The sequence below is a fragment of the Martes martes genome, assembly GCF_963455335.1.
Source record: "Martes martes genome assembly, chromosome: 4".
Classification (NCBI taxonomy): domain Eukaryota; kingdom Metazoa; phylum Chordata; class Mammalia; order Carnivora; family Mustelidae; genus Martes; species Martes martes.
Window position 1 is genome coordinate 147,900,187 of NC_137891.1, and position 21,514 is coordinate 147,921,700.

General features: G+C 53.7%; 1 protein-coding gene across 1 annotated transcript; it reads right to left on the bottom strand.

The window, feature by feature from the left end:
* Positions 1 to 4,719: 4,719 nt before the first annotated feature.
* TMEM61 (transmembrane protein 61) lies at positions 4,720 to 11,657 on the bottom strand (the record flags this gene model as incomplete). Its single annotated transcript, XM_080801700.1, has 3 exons — positions 4,720 to 4,987; positions 10,378 to 10,727; positions 11,616 to 11,657. The coding sequence occupies 3 exons, from the start codon at positions 11,655 to 11,657 to the stop codon at positions 4,720 to 4,722; spliced, it is 660 nt and encodes a 219-aa protein (XP_080657826.1).
* Positions 11,658 to 21,514: the final 9,857 nt, after the last annotated feature.

Consider the following 21,514-nt stretch of genomic DNA (forward strand, 5'->3'; position numbering starts at 1 on the left):
CCCTGGGGTAAGGGGGGCCGGCGAACCCCTGCAGACACCCGCACACGCTCACGCAGAGAAGGACAACACTCTAGGACCGCTGCAAGCTGGGGCTTCAAGTCCAAGGGAGGGAGGCTCCCTCCAGGGCCAGCTGCAGTCGGGTGCACCATTCACCAGGCTGGAGGAGCTACGCTTCGATGGCCCTGTGCCACCCCCCCTCCACCTTCACTCCCTCTCACCTTCCCTCTGGGCCCAGCCAGCGCTTGCGTGTGTGTGTGTGTGTGTGTGTGTGTGTGTGTGTGTGAATCTGAATGAGGTAAAACATGAGGGAGGGACAGGGGGAGGTTTCAGGGGCTGAGCCCTAGCCAAGACTTCAACATCACCTCATTTGCCTGAGCGGGGCTGAGCTGGGCTGGACAGGTGGCCCCGTGCCCTCCGGCCAGGGAAGCAGGGTACAATCCCACAGTCTAAAGACACTGGCATGCCGCTGGAAGATTTCAGGGTCCCCCGGGCCAGCATTTTAGGATCCTGAAGCTCTCTGGACTCTTCAAGGTCAGGGTCCATCTGAGGTTCAGGAATAATAGCCCTTATCTACTGGACGGTGGCTTGTAGGTATGACCCTGTTGTAAACGTGTTACAGGTATTAACTCACTGAAGGGGACCCCGTGAGGCAACTCCTACCAGCTCCACTTAGCGGAGGAGGACAAGGAGTAGAGTGCCCAAGGTCACACAGGTAGAAATGGCACAGCAGCTGGCACTGGAACCCAGAGGTTTCCCGCCTAGCCACCACAGGATACCGCCTCAGTGGGGATAAAGATCCAAAGCGTGGGCTCTGGTGGCCAGGGTGCACATTCTGGCTCCTCTGCCGAAGGGCAGTGTACTCTTGATCAAATCCCCTCGCTGTGCCTCAGCTTTCCTCCCCTGTACAATGGGGACAATGACTGCAGCTCCCAGGACCAGCGCTGTCTCCAGGCCTAGCCTCCCTGGGTTCTTCTTTCTCTTACTCTGTGCTCCCCCAGACCTGCTCCCAATGATATGACCCCTAGAAAGTCTATGTGTGTTGATGCCCCTGTAGGGGGTCAATGACTGACGGGAGTCCCTGGCCTCCTAACCTTCGAAGATGCCTTCACCCTCAGAATAGCGTTCTAATGTTGGAGTTTCAGTCCTGAGGATGGGCTGATGGGAAAAATCAGATTCCTTTATGGGATTATAGGAGAATGAAGGCCATGGGGATCTCTAGAGGAAGACGGTAACTAGTTTTTACAAGGTTAAATTGCCACGGCGGCGGGATGTGGCCTCCAAACTTAGTAGGTTTAGTGGCGGTGGGGGAGAGGGGTTGTTGCCACCACCTTCTCCCTCCTCCCCAGCATGGGCTGTGCTTTTCCGGGCACCACACCTATGCTCACCCCTCTGCCTGGTGTTCCTGCCCACAGACACTTTTTCCAGCAGCGGCTTCTCCTTCACCAGCCCTCAGATCCAGCCGGGTTGCACTCTACAGTTTGCAGAGGAGAGGGTGGTGGTGTTCCCTATAATAGCTCAGGAGACCCTCACAAATGAGAGCTTGCCAAGGGGTCAGGAAGGGTTGAGAGTCACCGAGTCACATCCAGGTTTGATTCGCCAGGCGATCTTGGGCTGGTGGTTCCACTCTGGGCTTGAGACTTGTCACCCGTGCAAGTGGGTGGTGGGGAGTGTGGATGTGCGCGGTCTCCGTCCGGCGGGAGCCTCTCGTGCCCCCTGGTGGCCGTCATGACACACGCTCCGCACCCAGTTCAATCAGGTGTCTCTGTCCCTCAGCCCGAGGTTATCGCGCCTATTTCACAGGAGAGGAAACGGAGTCTGGGGAGGGGCAGGGACTTGCCAGTACCTCCCCAAACCGAGTCGGTGGCTAAACGAGGACAGAGACCCATGTAGTCCAACCCGAGGTAGATAGATCTGGTCCTTAGCCCTTCCAGAGCGGCCTCCCAGTCACCCGAGCATTGTCCTCCGCGCCCACCTTTTATCTCCTCTGCACGACCCAGCCTCGGTTCCCCCTTTTCTGTCCTCTTAAAAAGGGGAGTGACAGCGAGTAAACTCTGGGACAAGTAGGTGCTCCTTAGAAGGGTCTCATGTAACCTTTTCCAGAGAGCCGCGGTGATGGTTACAGGGGCACATGTATGTCCCGCTCTCCCTGCTTCCCGCTGCTCCCCTCCCGCCTGCTTGTGGGCTTCCCCCCCAGCCAAGCAGGGGTCAGTGAGAGAGCAGGTCAGAGATCTTATCTCCCAGTAGAGGGCGCTCTAACCGCTGTTTTCTTCCTCTCAGATCCACTCGGGATCCTTCCAAGATCCACAGAGGCAAACAGGGGAAAGATCACACCAATTTGACAGATGCAGAAACTGAGGCTCTTTGTGGCAAGGTGAGCTACCCAAGTCGCAAAACCTGTAAGTAGCAGAGCCAGGAATTCAAACCAGGTCCCCGATCAGTCTCTTGCTAAACACCTACTCCCTGCCAGACACCCTGAGGTACGAGGCCCTCTTGATAAATATGGGGTTTCAGAGAGCGGTGGCACTTGGTCCCACTTTCTGGGCCACAGTAAGGCTCTGAGTCGTGGGTGAGGCCCAGCACATGCACAAAGAAGAGAGAGGGATAGACTTGGGGGAAGGCGGGGAATGGGAGGAACGAAGGGACAGATTCATAGAAGGGATCCTTGAGAGGTCATTTAGAGTTCTGTCAGGGTAGGAAAAAAAGTCAAAGTGATCAGCAAGTTCAAAGGTCCGGGGGTAAGTAATGGCTGGAGTGAAAACTCTAAATGCCATGTACACCCTCGCCGCCTCACTTCCTTACCCTGCATACTCCTCCCCTACGTCCTCAGACCTGCCCCTCCCAGGTCAACCCCATCCTTCCAGCATTATTCAGGCCATCACCTGGTATCCCGGCCAACATCCTTACCTCCTCTTCACACCATATCCTGTCAGCTCTACCTCTAAGATGTAAGAGTCCAATCACTTCTCACCCCCAAATTCTACCCATCACTCTGGTCCCCTGAATGGTCCCTGCTTCTACCCTTGCCCCCTGAAGTCTCTTTTCAACCCAAATGCCAGGTCAGGGCATGTCATTGCTCTGCTCAGAACCCTGGAAGGGCACCCTGTTTTATCAGAGTAAAAGCCAGAGACCTCAAAACAGCCTACCAGGCCCTGGATAATTTGTCCTTGCTGCCCACACATCGCCCCCCACCCCGAGCCCATCTCCTGCCCGGCCTCCTCTCACTCTACTCCAGCTCCCTGACTTCATACACTTCTCAGAACACAATGCAACCCACGGCCTTTGCACCTGCTGTTCCTTCTGCCTGGAGAACTCTTCCTCCAAACACTTGCCGACCCCCTCCCTCTCCTTCTTCAAGCTTTTGTCCAAACGTCATCTTCACGTTGAGGCCTTCTGCTTTGACGTCTAAAACTGCAGCACTCCCTCCCCCCAGGGTGTCCTCCTTTCCTGACTGGTTTTTCTCCAGTAGTACGCATGCGCATCTATCAAGCTAGTTACATTGTTTATTTTTCTCTTATCTGTCTCCTGCTCCCGGCAGAGGGATCTTTGTTTTGGTCACTGTTTTAGCCCCAGGGGCTAGAACCGGTGAGACTCTTGATGGACACTGGGGAATGGAGGGATGCATAGAAGTTCCAGAAGAGAGGGAGACCAGAGAGAGGAGCACAGGCAGACTTGAATGAAACTCCTGGCTCTGCCATTATCCTCTCCTTTTACTTATCTGAGGCTCAGTTTCCTTGCCTGGTAAATGGGAACACCACCTGCAGAGCAGCCGTGATGATGGGAACAATGCAGAGGCCTGCCCTGACATGCAGTCCGCCCTCAGGGAATGCTGCCCTTATCCAGCTGACTGAGCCCCAGGACTTTGAAACTGCTTGCTGTGTGACACTGGGAAGGTTACTTAACCTCTCTGAGCTGGCTTTCTCATCCGTAAATGGGGTGAGGTAGAAATGGGGGATGCAGAATGTAGCTGGGCAGAGAACAGACATTTCTGCCACATCTGGAAAGTAAGTCTAGGTAATGAGTTCCCTGTCACAAGAGGTATGGGAGCAGAGCCCAAATTTACACTGGTTGGAGGGAGGTTACTAACAATATCTGACATCTCTGGGTACTCATAGATACCTGACCCTGGGCTAAGATGTGCATTTATTCTCTTAAGCATTAATACTGCGCCTGCGGGGTCACTGTGAGCTCCCAATGCCAGCTACTATCACCTCATGTATTCCTCACAACTCAGCTCCTTGGGTAGGACCTGGGCCTTTGTCTCTCCAGATTCCCATTCTACACCAGAGGAAAGCAAGGCAGAGAGGCAAAGCCACTTGTTTGTTCAAGGTCACTGGACCAGTATGGGGTGGAACCCATGCCCAGGAGGTCTGAATTCGGAGCCCACCTTCTCCTGACCATAAATTCCGTGTGTGACCTCGGGCAGTCCTGCCCCTGCCTCTGGGCCCCCGTCTTCCCGCCTGGACCACAAAGTTCCCCAACTGAAGCCAGCGTTAACGGCCAGCTGGACTACAGAAGAACCACCCAGCCGGGCCCAGGCAACCCCTGGCGTCACGAGAGATAATAAGATGGATTTATTTGAAGCGGTTTGTTACACAGCAACAGGAAAATACAAGAGCATTCAGCAGCAATCATTTGTTGCGTGCCTCATGTGTACCAGGCCCTGCACTGCACACCGGAAGCTCATCACCGGGCCCCGGCTCTGGGGTCTGCTGGGAGCCTTTACCCTCCCCCGCCCGCAGTCTGAGCCGGGCCTGGGCAGGAGCCTGTTGTGCCAGGAGCTGTCTCTCCAGAGATGTCGTGCATGACACCAGTGATGCTCTCGTAGTTGGGCGGCTGCGGGGGGCGCTGGGTCCCAAGCAGGGCATCCCCAGAGGCACAGCCCTTCAGGCTTTCCTGCATGGGGTCCACGGGTGGTGTCGGGGACCCCTCGGTGAGTGGGCAGCACACGGCCTCCTCGTAAGTGGGGATGGCAGCCACCGCTGGGAGCCTACGGGACAAAAGAAGAGTGTCTGTAGCAGGGCCTAGGGCGAAGGAGCAAGGAAGGCTGGGGCTGGGGAGAACTTCATACCGTGGTCCAAACCCTGTGTGGGCCCCGCAGCACCCCGGCTACACTCCTGGAGCATGGCGTGAGCCAGCCCTGCCGGCCTCAGCCCTCCTGCTCTGCCCTCCCTGCCCACACATGCTCCTTGCTCCTCCTCAGTTCTCTCTGCAGGGGAAGTCCATCTGCTCTCCGCTAGCCAGTCCCCACTTGTCCTGTGACACTCCTCTGCTAAGCTTTCTTGACTGGTCCCTCCCCCAGCAGAACTCTCACTTCCTGCTCTGGGCTCCGACAGCACTGTCACCCTCTGTCACTGCCCCCATCAGGGGCCCGAGGTCATCCCTCAGGGCAAGGATTGACTTTGAGCATCCAGGGGCTGAGGGTAGGAGTCTGGGGATGTTTGTTGAAAGACAGAGTGATGGTTCATAGGCAGAAAGACTTCTAGCTTATTGTAATATCCCTTACAAGATCTGGAGTTGTGGATGCTCAAGGCAGGATGGGAGACATCGGTTCTCCTGCCCAAATGGATGCTTGAGGCCCAGACTTGGTAAGTCTGCCAAGTGACTGCCTCTGCTTGCATACCTCCAGAGACGGAGAGCTCACTATGTACCAGGTGAACCACATCTGTCTGTAAAAAGCCTGGCTTTCCTATGACCTGCCCTACCTCCAACGAATGAACTACCTGCTCTAGAGGGACTTAAGGCAGAGACCAGATCCTGTGAGGCTTCTGAGACCAGGCTCCACGAGCTAGATTCCAAAAACAGGTTACCTGTATCCTAGCCACAAGGCTGATGGGAATGAGGTTGGCCCTCAGTCCTCTCAGAACCCTGGTGGGTCACCTCTGGGGAATTAGTGCTTCCTCCCTTCCCAGGACCCTGGCGGGTGGGACTGTCACTGATCTCAGGTCTGGTCTGTTTATGCTTTGGGGATGACACTGCAGGATACAGGAGCTGAGCAGGCAATCCCGAATGTCGCTTCCCACACTGGGTTATGAGCCTGGGCACTGGCTAGTTCAACTCTGCTCCGCCCATTCTTGGTGGAAGATCATGGGGTCAGTAACTCCATTAATCTGAGCCTCAGTTTCCCCATCTATAAAATGAGGACAATAATGGCACATATGTCGTAGGACTATTTGAAGATTAATTGAGATAATCTAGGGGGAGGGGCACTTAGCATACCCCCCATAAATGGGAGCGGACAACAAAATCTCAAAAGCCTCTGTGAGAAAGGGGCATGGGGAACAAAGCTTATCACAGATCTCCTGCACCGTAAGCGCTACCCAGGCTCGGAGAGGCTGTCACTTGCCCAAGCTCATCAGTCTGGAGCAGATGCGGAAGCAGTTCAAGCCACACCAGGGAGTCTGCCTGCACAGGCCAGAGGGAGCTGGCCCTGGGGGTCAGAAGAGGTGGTGGAGGGAACTTCACTCTATAGGCCGGTGGGGGGCTGTGCTGGGCACCGGCTGCTGCCCCTCACGGGAGCACCCCTCACCTGCCGGGGCCATGGCCCTTTTCTGGACAATGTGTCTTCTCAGCCCGAGCCAACCACAGCTCTCAGAGTGATCCACTAGGGAGACAGGTTTGCTGCTCCAGTCACAGACAGGGTCATGGAAGAGGCCGGTGGAGAGCCTAGGGTTGATCCCCCAGCCTATGTGCCAGCCTGATGGAGGGCACCAGCCTGGAGCCAAACCTAGGCTCCCTGTCTAGTGCTACTGCACTAGACCCTCCTAGACCCACTCACAGACCCTCCTCTTCTGGAAGACAGCCCGGGAGCCCTGCAGCTGAGAAAGCTCTCCTCTGAGCTCCCAGCATCCTTTGCACGTGAGGGCAGGCAAAGAATATTGCTTCTGGAGGCAAGCAAGCTAGATTCTGTTGTTGCATAACCAGGCACGTTCATGCGGCCTCTCTGAGCCTCTTTCTTCTCATCTGTAAAATGGGGATGACAATTCCCATTTTATAGATTCAGGGTGGGGGAAAATGGAAAAAGCTCTGACAACACTCAGAAAAATGCGGGTCGGGGCGCCTGGGTGGCTCAGTGGGTTAAAGCCTCTGCCTTCGGCTCAGGTCATGATCCCAGGGTCCTGGGATCGAGCCCCGCATCGGGCTCTCTGCTCAGCAGGGAGCTTGCTTCCTTCTCTCTCTGCCTACCTCTCTGCCTACTTGTGATCTCTGTCTGTCAAATAAATAAATAAAATCTTTAAAAAAAAAAAAAAGAAAGAAAAATGCGGGTCATACAGCTTCTGGAACCCTATGTCCTCTGCCCTGCTCCCCTCCCAGCCACACCCCTGCCTCTCCCTGCCCTGTTTCTCCAAGCCCTGGAGACCTGAGACAGATTTGGGGTATGCCTGGGATCAGCAGGGCAGGCAACAGCTGGCAGGGCAGGGCACAGAGGCCGGGTAAGCTCAGCCCACAGCAGGAAGTTTGCTTACAGAGCAGACATGGAGTGGCCCTCATGTACCTGCTGTTGCCTTAGTAACCATCTGGGCCCAGCCAGCCCCAAGTCCCATACCCATGGTCTAGAGGCTGGGAACTCAGGCACCGCGAGGCCCCACGCGGGGCGGTCATATCACACACACTTCTGGATGGAGGCTCCATTCATGGACTATTCTGAATCGTGGGCCTGCCACTAGGGTCCCCAGACACAGCAAGGGGCTGGGGCCTGCCTCACTCCTGGAGCCCAGTGGGGGCAGGAGACCCGGGCCCCATGCTGCCTCTCTCACCCTTCCGCTGAGTCAGGTAACCACAGTAGGGAAAGGGAAAGGCTCAAGGATAACTTACCGTTTGCCAGATGTGTAAGTTCCCTAATCTATGTCATGTCTGTGACAAGCCTGGGGACATGGCTCTCAGCCATTGTACAGGTAAGTAAAGGTCACGCATCAACTAAGCAGCAAATCCCCAGCCCCATCTAACTGCAAAGCTCAAGCCAACGGCGCTTATCACCCTCTTCCCATCCCAAGCCCTAATCTGTCCACACCTTAGCTGTATCATCTGTAAAATGGGCCTAATCCCTGCGTTTACCTCCCACTATTTGAGGCTCAAATCAGTGAGCCGGCACTGGAATGCCCAGGAAACTACAGGGCCCAGTCAGCCCAGCCGCAGAGCTCAAGTGTGCGTGAACCTTGCAGGGTCTACACCTCCCCACCCCTCACCTCTTCCAAGCCTCTCAGCCATCTCAGGGGAAAGTTCTGTCATGGCCCAATGACAGATGAAGGACTGGACACAGCTCAGAGAGTCCAAGTAACATGCTCAAGGATGCACCGCTTATGATGAAAGAACAGACGCTGAAACCTTCCTGTCTGAAGAGACCCAGGCTTTTTCTGCAGGGCTCCCTGAGGGTGGGGGTCCCCGGAGACCTCTTGTCCTGCTGCCAGTAGAGTACCCTCCCCGTGGGGGGCCAGAGGCTGGCCTCACAGAACAGCAGGACCGGGCGACGTCAGCTTCGGGGACAAGATAGTTAGTCGTTCACAAGAGCAGCCTCCCTGACACCAGGCCATCCTGGTTCCAAACCTGTGACTTGGGTCTCCAGACATGATGGGTCATGAGCACACTCCTTGGTGGGCCTCTCCCTGGCCCTGCTGGGAATGAAGGCCAGCTGGCCCCACCGAACACACACACACACACACACACACACACACACACACACACACACGATGGCCCCGACCCTGTTGAGTCAACACGCTTGTGTGTACAGACAACACCCTCCTCAGGCAGTCAGGCCAGGCTGGGCAAGGAGCAACAGGCTGTAGGCCAGTGTGCCAAGGGCTGGCATGCTTCCAGGTGGGTCCTCAGTCTCTCTGGGACCCAGGATTTTCCAGCGGAGAAGTGAGGGGATTGGCTGGAGAGTCCCCAAGGCCGTGCCCTTCCCTTTAACAGTTGGGTCAAACCAAGGCCAGACAATTGTACCAAGGGGCCCATGGTGAATGCTCTATTGTCTCTGACCTCAGGGAGTCACAGGCCAGTAGCAGGAAGAATTTGTTACATTCTTTAACTCGGAATACATTTTCCACTCTCCCGAAGGGGAGAAGGGTGTCCAGGCCCCTGGCCAGCTCACTTGTGTCTGGCTTAGCCCCTAACACCCCAAAATCCAGTGCTTACAGGCTGGGGCGGGAGAATGCCAGCTTTGCAGCCAGCAGGCTCGGCCACTTGCTGGCCAGATATCCCGCACCTTCTTCTGTAAGTGGTAACTGATTTTTACATTGCAGGCCGACAGAACTAGAATTGTGTGCAGGCCTGGAGATACAGGCACAGCCCATACTTGACTGAATGGATAAAGAGGTAACAAGTGCACACGTAAAGAATGCATTCACTGCGGGGCAAAAAAATGGGTTCTGGTATCTTGGTGATACTCTGTTTATGTATATAATACAGATCTAGAGCAAATAATATATCTGTGGCAGGAACATTTCATGGAGGGGGTGTGGGATGAAAAAAAAATGCCTAAGAAGGCTCCTTAGAAGGAGTCATAATTTTTAAAAGGTTGAGAAAGATAGTCTTAATGCAAGATTTTTGTCTCCACCCCCATTCTGCCCCTGAGCCTTTGCACAGGCTCTTCTGTATGCCTAAACCACCTTGCTGTACCTTATCCACTTGAGGAAAAGTTACATTTCCTGTGCATCTACTGTGCACCAGGCACTGGGCTAAGTTCTACACCTGCATGTTCCCTAAGCTAGGGAGCAGTGAGAGCACAGGCCCTGGGTTCAGGTCCTGACTGTGCCACACCCTAGGTGGGTGTCCTTGGGCAAGTCAGTTCGTGCTTCAGTGTTCTCATCTGTAAGTGGAGTACAGGACCCACTTCAGAGAACTGCTGTAGATACAAAATGAGCAAATATATGCAAAGCACTTAGAATAGAATCGGGCACATGGTGAATACAGGCGTTTGCTATTATTGTGCTATTCTTCTCTCTTACTTCGAATGAGTAAACAGAGGCTCAATAGGGTTGGACGATCTACTTTCCTACTTGCTAGTTAGTGACAGAACCAGGAGAGGACCCCAGTAGGTTTGACTCCTGTGTCTGGGCTCTTAACCCCTATGTTACTCAGCCCCAGACCACGCTGAGTTCAATTTCCACCTCCTCCAGGAAGCCTTCCTGGATTTCTCCATGTCTCCATAGGACCATGTCTGCCCCTCTCTGACAGCTCTAACTACCTTGGTTTGTCAAAGTCTGTCAAAGGGCTTTAAAGTCCTCCAAGATGGTGCTGATCAGCCTCCAAACCCCCAGGACATAGGCCAGGCCTAGTCCAGAGGAGAAACCCCATGAGAATTTGCTACACAAATGCCTGATAGCGTGACAGTGCCTTATCCACCCCACCCCCCACCCATCACTTCCACCCTGCCCTGCTGACCTGTAGCTCTCCTTCTCCGAGGGCTCCACAGTGAGGTAGTACAGGTCTCTGGAGAGGTGATACGGGTCCCAGTGGGGAGGCCCCTGGGTGCTGGCCTTGATGGACCACAGCAGGCCAAAGAGTAGTAGCAGGCCCCCTGTGCCGCAGCAGAAGAAGCTGACTGACCTGAGCAGGGGACTGGGGGCCTCAGGCATGGGGTGCCCAGTGGGTGGGGCCGGCTGGCCAGGCTGAGCTCCTGCATCTCCTTCACTCCACCAAGCAAAACAGAGTGTCCCAGCTACCAGAAGCACCATGCCGCTGACCGTCATGCCGTAGCGTAGCGCGGAGGCCGCCCAGCTCACATCACACGTCTGAACACAGACAAGGGCAGAGAGGAGAAAATGGGCAATGAGAGAGGCCTGCAGGGGAACTGGAGACCCGCTCTCCGTCCTCCCCCGTCTGTCTGAGATCACTGTGTAACCATGGACAGTTCATTTGACTCCTCTGTGCCTCTGTTTTCCTCATCTGTAAAATGGAGATGATACTTCCAACTTGGCAAAGCTGTTCCAGAGGCCACTGAGAATGTGTCCCAAGTTCCGAGGACCATGCCTGGGACCCAGCAGGAGCTCAGTAAGTGTGTCTCTGTTCACTCCGGGCACCCACTCCCAGACCTCATAGGCCCCATCAGCCTGGTGGGTATGACTCCCCCCCAGCCCCCAACCCCTGCCAGCCCATCAGCTACAGGCTGGGAGGGATGCGTGGGCACACTTGTTGGCTCCCTTCTCCCAGTCACAATCCCAAGAGAGGTTGATACTTCCCTCCAGCTGGCAGAGGAAGGCACAGACACAGGGCAGGTAACGGAGCAGGTGTGAAGGAGGGCACTAGGAGCTCCAAGTTGACATCCACAACAGGTGGGCCCTGTGTGCAAAAAGATGTCCACCCCGGCCTTATTTATAATGGTCCTAGTATGGAGAAAGCCTAAATGTCCAACCACAGGGACAGGGTGAGTAAAGCGTGTCACACCCTCCCCCCCGGATGGAATATTAATAACCCATTTGAGAAAACAAACTCAGCACCCATGTTTAACAACAACAGGGGCAGAGGGGAGATGTGTATATCTTCCTTTTCTCAGCTTAGAATACCAAATTATGCATGGTGGGTCATCTCCATCAGGGAAAGAAAAAATGCACAGGGAAAACAAACACTGGGAGGAAATCTGGCCCCAGATCCTACCAAAGACAAGAAGGGACTAAACCTACATCCATGTTGTCCCCAAAGCCAACCTCTAGGCCATTGCACATGCTGTTCTCTCTGTCTGGTAACCTGCCATTATCTCCCCTCAAAGCTGGGCTTCACGCTCACCCGAGAAGCCTCCATTTAAACGCCAAGTCCTTGGGCCTTCTCGGATCACAGCACCTCCCTGCCTCTGTTTAACTTCTCCTTTGCTTGCGCTCCCCACCAGTCAGTGAGCACCCTGAGGACAGGATCCACATTGGCCCCATTCACTGCTATATCACCCCCACGCCTAGCACATAGTAGCTGCTCAATACACATTTGTTGAAGAAATTCCCTCAAGTGAGGGAAAGCGTTACTGGGTAAACCCCTGCTATGAGAAAAGCCCCCCCCCACCAGCTAAGAGGAGGGAGGGAGCCCAGGGTTCCAGCGGCTCCGACATCCAGCCAAGGAGTGGAGGCCTGGCTTTGAGCCTACCAACTGCCCCCAGGCTTGTTTTCTTCCCCTTATAAAGGGCAAGTTCTTTAAGAGAAGTTAATGAGACAACATCTCCTCTTACAAAATCTGAGTCAGTGAAGTGGGGGGCTGGGGAACTCACAGACCCTAGACTTCAGTGATCAGGAATGCCTTCCAAATGGGGGCTCACCCAGCCAAGCGTGCTGAACCCAAATGGTGCTCTGCTGTGCTGCCATTCAAGGGTGTGCTCCTGGGGGAGCCTAGGGCCGTAGTAAAATGTTCAAGATCCAGTAGGTGAAGGGGCACCTGGGTGGCTCAATTGGTTAAGAGGCTGGCTCTTAATTTTGGCTCAGGTCAGGATCCTGGGGTCCTGGGATCGAGCCCACATTGGACTCTGCCCTCAAGGGGGAGTCTGCTTGAGATTCTCTGTCCTTCTTCCTCTAACCACCCCCCCCCACTCACATTCTCTCCCTCTCTCTCTAAAATAAATAAATAAATCTTTAAAAAAGAAAAAAAAAAAAGATCTAGTAGGTGAAGCTTTAGACTTCAAAAGGGCATGTTCCCAATTGTGTTTAAAACATGTGTGGGGGCGCCTGGGTGGCTCAGTGGGTTAAGCCTCTGCCTTTGGCTCGTGTTGTGATCTCAGGGTCCTGGAATCAAGCGTGAAGTCGGGCTCTCTGCTCAGCAGAGAGACTGCTTCCCCCTCTCTCTCTGCCTGCCTCTCTGCCTACTTGTGATCTCATTCTCTCTCTCTCTCTGTGTCAAATAAATAAATAAAATTTTAAAAAAACCCATACATGTGTGGACGTGTGAGAGAAAAAGAGAATGTATACATGTAACAGGGTTGCTCTAGGCATTTTCCCAAATCTTTCTGAGCCCCCAGACCCCCAGAAGCAACTAGAAAAATGTCATCCATAAATTTCCTGCTATTCTCTTCCTGTAAATCTGTGTATGGAGCAAGTGCCTCCCGTCTCCAGCTCAAGGCATTTGTGAGGGGAACAGAAAAAGAACCTGACTTCTCCCTCTCCAAAGTTAGACAGCTAGGAGAGGCTGTCAAGATGAAAAGCTGCAGAAATCAGCTTGGAAAAACAATTCCAAAACTCACAGCAAGTTGGTAACAGTTAATAAGCCCTCACCGGTATATAGTGGCATCTCTTCACTCTCCCCACACCTGATGGTCAGGGCAGGGAAAGAAATTCCTGTTCTACAAACAAGGAGACCTAGCCCAGAAAAGGGAAGGACCCGGCCCCAAGCCAGAAACTGCTGTGCTTCTCGACAGTTGAAGAACTCTCTCCCACAGAAGGTAACCTAAGGTGCTTTTAAACTTCTATAAAAGCAGTGGTTGCTCATTGTGAGAAAGAGAGAAAACCACAGACAGGAATGTGAATCATCATTAATCCTGCCCCTCGAGATGAAGGTGGTCTGCAGGTGGGGTCTTCCTGTCCATGTCTCCCTTGGCCTACCTACATATGTGACGATGGCAGCAGCAGACGTGTACCCGGCATTGACACGGGCTGGGTCCCACACAGCACTTTATAGGTGGCCCCCGACTTAATCACCACAACAGCATTACGGAGCTTCGAGGGTGACAGCTTGCCTGAGGTCAGTGCCAAATTTGAACCCAGTCCTGGGGACCTGGGGAACTTGTCCTGGGGAGCCCTTGCTCCTGATCCAGGGCCCTCATTTCACAGCTCCCCCTTCAAGACCCAGTCCAGACACCAACCACCTCCTCCCAGAAGCCTATGTGCTGCTGCCAGCCCCACCTCCCACCAGCCAGAGGAGGCCCTACCCTGCACCAGACTTGTCACTCCCTCCAACTATGGCCAAGCTCGGTGACCTTGAAGCTGCTTGGCATCGCTGAGCTCAAATTCTGCCTGGCAGGGAAAGTAAGTTGTAAAGATGAGGTGGCAGGATGGCAAGCTGTAAGTGAAGCATGGTGAGACAGAGCTGGACAAGAATGGACCCTGGCTCTGACACTGGGCAACTTACCTAGCTTCTCCACGCCTCCCCTGGCTCCCTCTGTAAAATGGGCCCGATCACACTGTGTAACCAACAGGAGAACTTCACCTGCAGCTTTTCTGTAAGAACTAAACCATCTCAACAGGAAGTGGTCCGAACCATCCCAATCAACTGCCGGGTAAACTGAGGCCCTGACTGCCATGGCCAAGGCCACCCAGCGAGTTAGAACACAGGATGAGACCTGGGTGTCCATTCTGCACCGGCAAGTAAGTCACTGTAGTCAAGGTGAAGAGACAGGCGGGCTCGGCGTTAGGAGGAGCCTTGATGCTCTGGAAGGAGGGAGAGAAGTAAGTTTACACCCACCTCAGAGGAAGCCATCCGGCGGCAGATGGTCAGGCGTGGTCCAGGTGCAGGGACCAAGGGCCGCACGATCCCCAGGACTGCTATCCCTCAGGTCTGCAGGAGGCGCCCGGCGTTAGGGTTCGGCCCTAGAGGCGGTCTCCTAACCCGGCTCTCCGTGTTCCCCAAAAGCTCCAAGGTCAGGCTCTCGGTCTCGCCCAGGGGTGTCCAAATGCCCCCGACCCGCAGGTGCCGGGCGTCCAGTCCGCTCCCGCCGCCCCCTAAGCGGCGCAGAGAGGTGCCCAGCCGGCCGCACCCTACGCGCGCGCCCCGCGGGCTGTGATCCTCGCAGGAGCTCTGCGAGCTGGTGGGGCGCTCGGGGGCACGGAGGGGCTTCGCACCCTGCCTCCGCGCGGCCGCCCGCCCGCGACCCCTGCGCTCGCGCTCGGGCTTCCGATCGTTCCTGGGCGGGGGCGCCGCCCACCCCACCTCCTCCCCGATCCCGGTCCTCGCGCGCTGTCGGTCCGGGCGGAGAATGCTGGATGGTTGGGGTCGGGGCTCCAGGTGCCGCGCCGCGGGCTCCGCCCGACCTTAAAGCTACCTCGCGAGCGGGGAGGGCGGGGTTAGGGTGTCCAGGCCCGGAGCTGCAACCCTCTGGAGCGGAGCGGGCTGTCCTCGGGCCGTCCCCACCCCAATCCCTCCCGGCTACGCCACTGGGGCAGGCTTGGGAGCCTCCGAGACATGCTTCCTTGCTCCCATTTCACAGGAAGGGAAACTGAGGCCCAAAGAGGACTTACTGCATACTTCCTGGAAGTAACTGGCTTTTTCTTCTCAGAGCACTCAGTCTGAGAGCAGGCCCTACCTCCAGGACCTCACATCCTGAGCAGGAAGGCATTCTGAGAAATAATGGTTGGCATGTAAGTGCTTCCCCCAGCGCCTACCGGGAGGTCTTGGCCCCAGCCCTGAGAGGCAGGGAGGGTGGGGCTTGGGAGCAGGGCTTCCCACTGCTGTGTGACCTAACCTCTCTGAGCCTTCTTTCTCCTGTGTCAAAGGAGGGCTCATGGTTCCAACTCAGGGGTCTTCCAAGCACGTTAAGTGCTAGGCTAAAGGCAGTCTGGGAGACAGGTGATTTAGGAGTCTGAAGGAAGGGTGAGCCGTGCGTGCGTTTGCAAAGTCTTCTATGGGAGGACATCTGAGCTGTCCCAGAACGCCGGGAACAGGATATAGCATCCAGAATGAAGGAACAACATGTGCAAAGCCAGACAAAATCACAGGCTGGTTAAACCTTCACAAAATCCATGTAGATCAAAAGGAGCCCATTCCTGGATAAGCTGGGGTCTAGGTTTTGTTTCTGTCTTTTCCCGCTGCTCCAACAAGCCAGGGGACTGGGCCAGATTCCCCTCTGCCACAGCTAAGGGTTCCCCACTAAGCTGCTGGTGACCAATTGTCCTCCCTGCCCAGGAACACAGAAGGTCAGAGCCGCCTCGTTGAGATCTAAGGCTCAGAGATGGGAAACACTGCCTCAGAGTCACAGAGCAGGTCGGCGGCAGGACCCAGGCCCCCAATTCCTAAACTCCTTGTCTCCGAGGCAACTTGCCATCCAAGAGCATTAATGCTCTCTGAGCACAACCTCCTCTGACTGGTGGGGTCTTTTTCATCCTGGCTGTGTGCGTCTCAGGGAAACTGAGGCTCAGAGAAGCTTGTATAAACGCAGAGTTCAGAATCTCTCAGCTGAGACAGGAACCAGGCAGACCTCAAACCAGGACCTCCTTCTGCTTTGCTGTTCTCGATCTGGAGGTGGGGGCAAGCCCATGGGGGCCAGAGGCCACCAGCAGCCCTCTTGGTGTCCTCATGGACTTGCTCCAGGGAGGCAAGAGGGGGAAGCTGGAGGCCATGAAATTCCAGGCCGACTCACATCTGCAGGGGCGGGCATCCGTGCAGGGCACGTGCTCCTCACTGATCAGAACTCCCCTGCCCTGCCCCGCCCTGCCCCTGCCAGTAGGCCTAGCAGTAAGTCACAGGTTGGTGAGGTGGAGATCCCTGCCTGGGCACACCCCTGTCCCTGCTTAAACCTGAGTCCCCTGGCCTGACCCGGACACCCAGGCCCTGGAGTTGGACAGGTTGTGGCTTCTGTCCCCGACTCAGCCACCCCCAGACAGGAACACCCAGGCCACAGCCTTCTCTTGAAGCTGCTGTTCCTTCATCTCTGAAGTGGGAGAGTACGACACCTGCTTCCCAGGGTCGCTATGAGGTTTAGTTAAGACCTTATCCACAAGAAGCTGGCCTCCACGCACTCTTGCATGGCAACAAGGCTCTATTTGTGACTCTCCCCTAGCTGATGGTGACCTCCCTGAGGGGAGGGACCAGATGTGGCTTGGTTCAGGACCAGAGGGGGCTGGGACTGGATATGGATTGAAACCCAGGGATCTGGCCCCGTTCTGCCTCTGTCTTCCTCTTTCCCCACTGGTCCCAGAAGTTCTGGTCCCAGCCCGCAGGGTCTGCTAGGGTGTCTGCTAGGGTACCATGGTCGCACAGGCTTGGTGTGCTTATAGACCCTTCCCAAAGAACCAACCTCACAATTTCCCTGGCACCAGGTGAGGGACTCAGAGGAGAAAATGGGTCACCAGCCTCTGCGTGAAGAGGGTGGAGAAGAGGGTTACCACTTATACCCACTTATTACCCGTCACCAACCATCTGCTTTTCCCAGTCAGCTGTCACCTCAGCTCAGTCATAGAGGCTGAGTGAGAGTGCCCTGCCCAGTGTTACATAGCTAGTAAATGGGGGGGGAGGGTGGGGGGAGGAGGTGTTGAAAACCACACGGGTCTGAATCTTCCAGACCCGTAGGCATTTTCCATTTTGGCCATATTGTCCCCTCCTCATTTCCAACCAGGGCTGCAGCCACCACCCGGCTTCTCTGACCCCAGATCAACTGCCCTTCATGCCGCACCAGCCTAAGCTTCCAGACCAGCACCCCGCCCAGCCCCTCACCCACCTACAGCTTTCAGTGCTCCCCATTGCCCTCAGAATAACGACCCCAGCTGCTAAGTACCCATCTCCCAGCTTCATTTCCTGTGCTCCCCTCACCACACTCCTGAATTCATGATCCAGTGTGTTCCAAGCACAGCGCCATGCCTTAGCTACACCTGGTGAGCTCACACCCTTCCCTTAAGACGCAGGTCACAGGTCACCTTCTCTGGATGACTCTTCCTCAGTACCTCAAAGCAGAACTGTCTAGTCCCTCCCCCAAGCTCCCACCGGACTTTATAGACCCATCCGCCATGGCCTTGAGCACACCTACACCAATAAAAACCACGTGTTTTCCCTTCCTCTTTTCCGATAAAAAGAAGTAGCTGGATATTGTAGAGAGTTTAGAATATATCGATAGGTTGAGAGAAATCAGAATATCCCCCTTCACAGAAACAGAACAGGGTCCAGCCCTGTAGACGAAGAAAAACACTCCCTTGAATGAAGCATTATCTGCATAGGTCCGCCCACTCCCTCACCCGGCCCCTCCCACTCCCACCTTTGCAAGCAGGCTGCTCTGAGATCCATGGTATGGAAGCAACGAGAAATAAGGATTGGAATCAGACAGGCTTCTTAGGGTTGTTACGGGGATTAAAGGAGTTATTATATAATGTGTTTGGCAACGGTGCTTGGCTCATAGTAAGTATTAGTAATATTGGCTATTATTATTATTATCTGTAAATAAAGAAGCAATGAGAGAATCCACCATCTTCTTGGAAGAGCATCCTGCCTCCTTCCTCCACCTCCTGCTTCTGGGACAGAGGTCCAGCATCCTTGTCCAAGATCATCACCTAGAGATAACCAGGCATTATAACATTGTGACATACTCTTTTCCAACAGGACACATTTTACAAAAATCGGATCATGCATTGCATATCATTTTAATAGGCTTTATTTTTATTTAACACAATCTGTCATGGATATCTTTCCATATCTCGCTGCATTTTATTATTTGCTGACATATCCAGCTGACCTATGCACAGCATCTTGTGGGCAAGTATGGGCATCTCATGTCCCTCTCCGCACTCCCAGCCCCTTGCCATCTCAAGGCTGGCGTACCATAAGCCCACTGTGAATGGATGCCATGAACAGCATGCACTGTGCAGTGGTGGGTTCTGTTGGCTGCCTAGGAGCACAGTGCATTTCCATAAGGAGGGAAGAAGACTCATGGAGAATGGGGACATCCCAGACTCTGCCAGCAAGGTAGCCACGGCCAGTCAAAGCCAAGGAGTAGGAATATCTTTAAAGAACAACCTCTGAGCACATTCCTTAATGCCAAACAGGATTCTGAGGTTTGGCTTCGTGAAAGAGGGGGCTTAAATCAGTTTTTTGATCCCAGGGCAATTTTGCCCACACTTATCCCTCAGAGGACATTTGACAATGTATGGAGATATTTCTGGTTTCAGCACCGTGGTGGGCAGAGGGACGCTGCCGGCATCCCGTGTGTAGTGGCCAGGGACGAGGCTAAGCAGCCCACAACACCCCCACAACAAGGGACAGCTGTTGAGTGCCAAGATTAAGGAACCCTGGTTGAGACTATCTAAGTTAGGCTTTGGAGACTGCCTCATTCAGAGGATTTCAGACAATGTCCCACAGGGAGAAGGAGAAAGAAATAAATGTGAATTTATAATATAAAGGAATATGAGAGAGAATAAACCCGAGATTCTAGAAAGACAGCCCTCTTCTCTGTGCCTTAGAAAAGTCTCCGCAATTCTAATGCGTAACTTCTAAAGCAAACTCACCAGAGCATCTCTCCTCTCTCGTCTCTCTCTCTCTCTTACATAAACAGCAGAAAGACGGGAGCAGGCAGTGACCCTGGCCCCACTCCCAGCCAGTCAGAGCAGGGACCCTTTGTGCCAGGTTTTGCTACTAGGGTTCTGAATTAGTTCTTCTTTGGGGGAAAAATCCTGGAGGTGAGGGATGGGTAAAGAAAATGTTTGAAAACCATTGATCTGCTTTGATCTCTATTTTATAGGCCCAGAAAAGGAGAGTGAGTTTCCTGTAGTCACACAGCAAATCGGAAGAGAAACAGGAACCCAGGCATAGACTCCTTATGCCCAGAGCCATTTTTTAAAAGATTTTATTTATTTATTTGACAGAGAGAGAGACAGTGAGAGCAAGAACACAAGCAGGGGGAGTAAGAGAGGGAGAAGCAGGCTTCCCGCTGAGCAGAGAGCCCGATTTGGGGCTCCATCCCGGGATGGAATCATGACCTGAGCCAAAGGTAGACGCTTAGTGACTGAGCCACCCTGGCGCCCCTATATTTGTTTTCTATGGCTGCATAACAAATTACCACAGACTTAGCAATTTAAAATAACACCTATTTGTTACCTCAGAGTCCCTCAGGTCAGAAGTCCTGGTGGGTTCAACTGGATTGAACAAGGCCAAAGTCCACAAGGGCTCCACAAGGGCTCCACAAGGGCTCCACAAGGCCTAACTCAAGTCAATGTGTGGGAGGAGCTGGGCTCTTATCTGGGGCTCTGGGGAAGAATCTTGCTTCCAAGCTCATTCAGGTTGTTGACAGAATCTTGTTCCTGGTGACTGAAGACCGAGGCCCCCTCTTCTCTCCGATGGCAGCCAGGGACTGCTCTCTGCTCCCTCGAGTCCCTCCTGCCCTGGTCCATTCCTACCCCTCCATCTCAGTAGCGGAGAACCTCCCTCAAGCCAAATTTGCCTCACACTTTGAATCTCTTTGACTGCCTTGTCTGCTTTAGGGAAGAAAACCCTCTTTTGAAGGTCTCCTGTGATTAGGTAAGGCTCACCCATCTCTGTCTTAAGGTCCCTGACTAGTAATCTTTTTTTAAGATTTTATTTATTTAATTGAGAGAGAGAGAGAACTAGCAGGGGGAGAGGCAGAGGGAGAGGGAGAAGTAGAACCCTGCTGAGTAGGGAGCCCAAGACAGGGCTCAATCCAGGGACCCTGAGATCATGACATAAGCCAAAGGCAAACGCTTAACCAACTGAACCACACAGGCGCCCCCTGATTAGTAATCTTAATCACATCTCCCAATCCCCCTGGCCATAGAACCACAGTGCAAAGGTCATGAAGGCCACCTGAGAATTCTGCCCACACAGGTGCTGTGCTGGGGACACAGGGCATGTGTGTTGTAAACATTGTCATTATAAAATTGTGTGCTCTGTGCCTGGTGCTGAATACAGAGAAACAGCGTTCACCAAGAGCCCAGAAACAAGGCAGACTGTGGGTAGAGCTTGCCTCTGAGTGCCTCAGTGGACCAACAGGGAGGATCCACCAAGGTGGTTTCGAGCTGGCTTGTGATAGAGGTGGGATTTTGGCATGCATGGAAAGGATTGGGTCTGCGGGGTTGGAGGACCACTTGCTCAAGGCACAACGCAGATTATCAGGGGTATCTCGTTCTTATGCTGACAACGGACATATTTTTAAGCTTTTGGATAAACCAGCCTGTTAAAGATTACAACCCAATACAAGGTTAGCATCGGCTGACCACCTACCAAATGCTGACACCATGTTAGTGACATTGTATACTTAGGTCATAATCTTCAAAGGGCCCTACATGGTAGGAATGTTTTTTTCACAGCTTTATGATGATATAATTGACATACCATAAACTCACCTATTTGAAGCATACAATTCAGCATCTTTTAATTTATGCACAGAGTTGTGTGTCCATTTTCATTATCTTCTTGTGTGAACATTTTCATTATCTTCTAAAGAAACCCTGTACCCCTTAACATCACAATCTACCTTCTCCCTGCCCCCAGCCCTAGAGCAACCACAGATCTCCTTCCTGTGTCCATGGTTCTGCCTAACCCGCACATTCCATGTACACGGAAACATCTATGTGGTCTTATGTGATGATGTCTTTCATTTGCATTGATGCTCTCAAGGTCCGTCCTGCAGTGAGGTAGCAGTCACTCGTTCCTATCAAATATTGCCAGATACTCCATTATCTGAATATATCCCATTTTATTTCCCTGTACATCAGTTAATGAACATTTGGGTTGTTTCTACTTTTTGGCTCTTCTGAATGCAGCTGCGGTGGGCGAGTTTTTGTGTGGACCTATGTTCTTACTTCCCCCCGGGTGTATGAGCAGGAGCGGACTTGCTGAATCGATGGTAACTCTCTACTTAACCATCCGAGGATAAAGGTGGAATTTGTACCTCCAC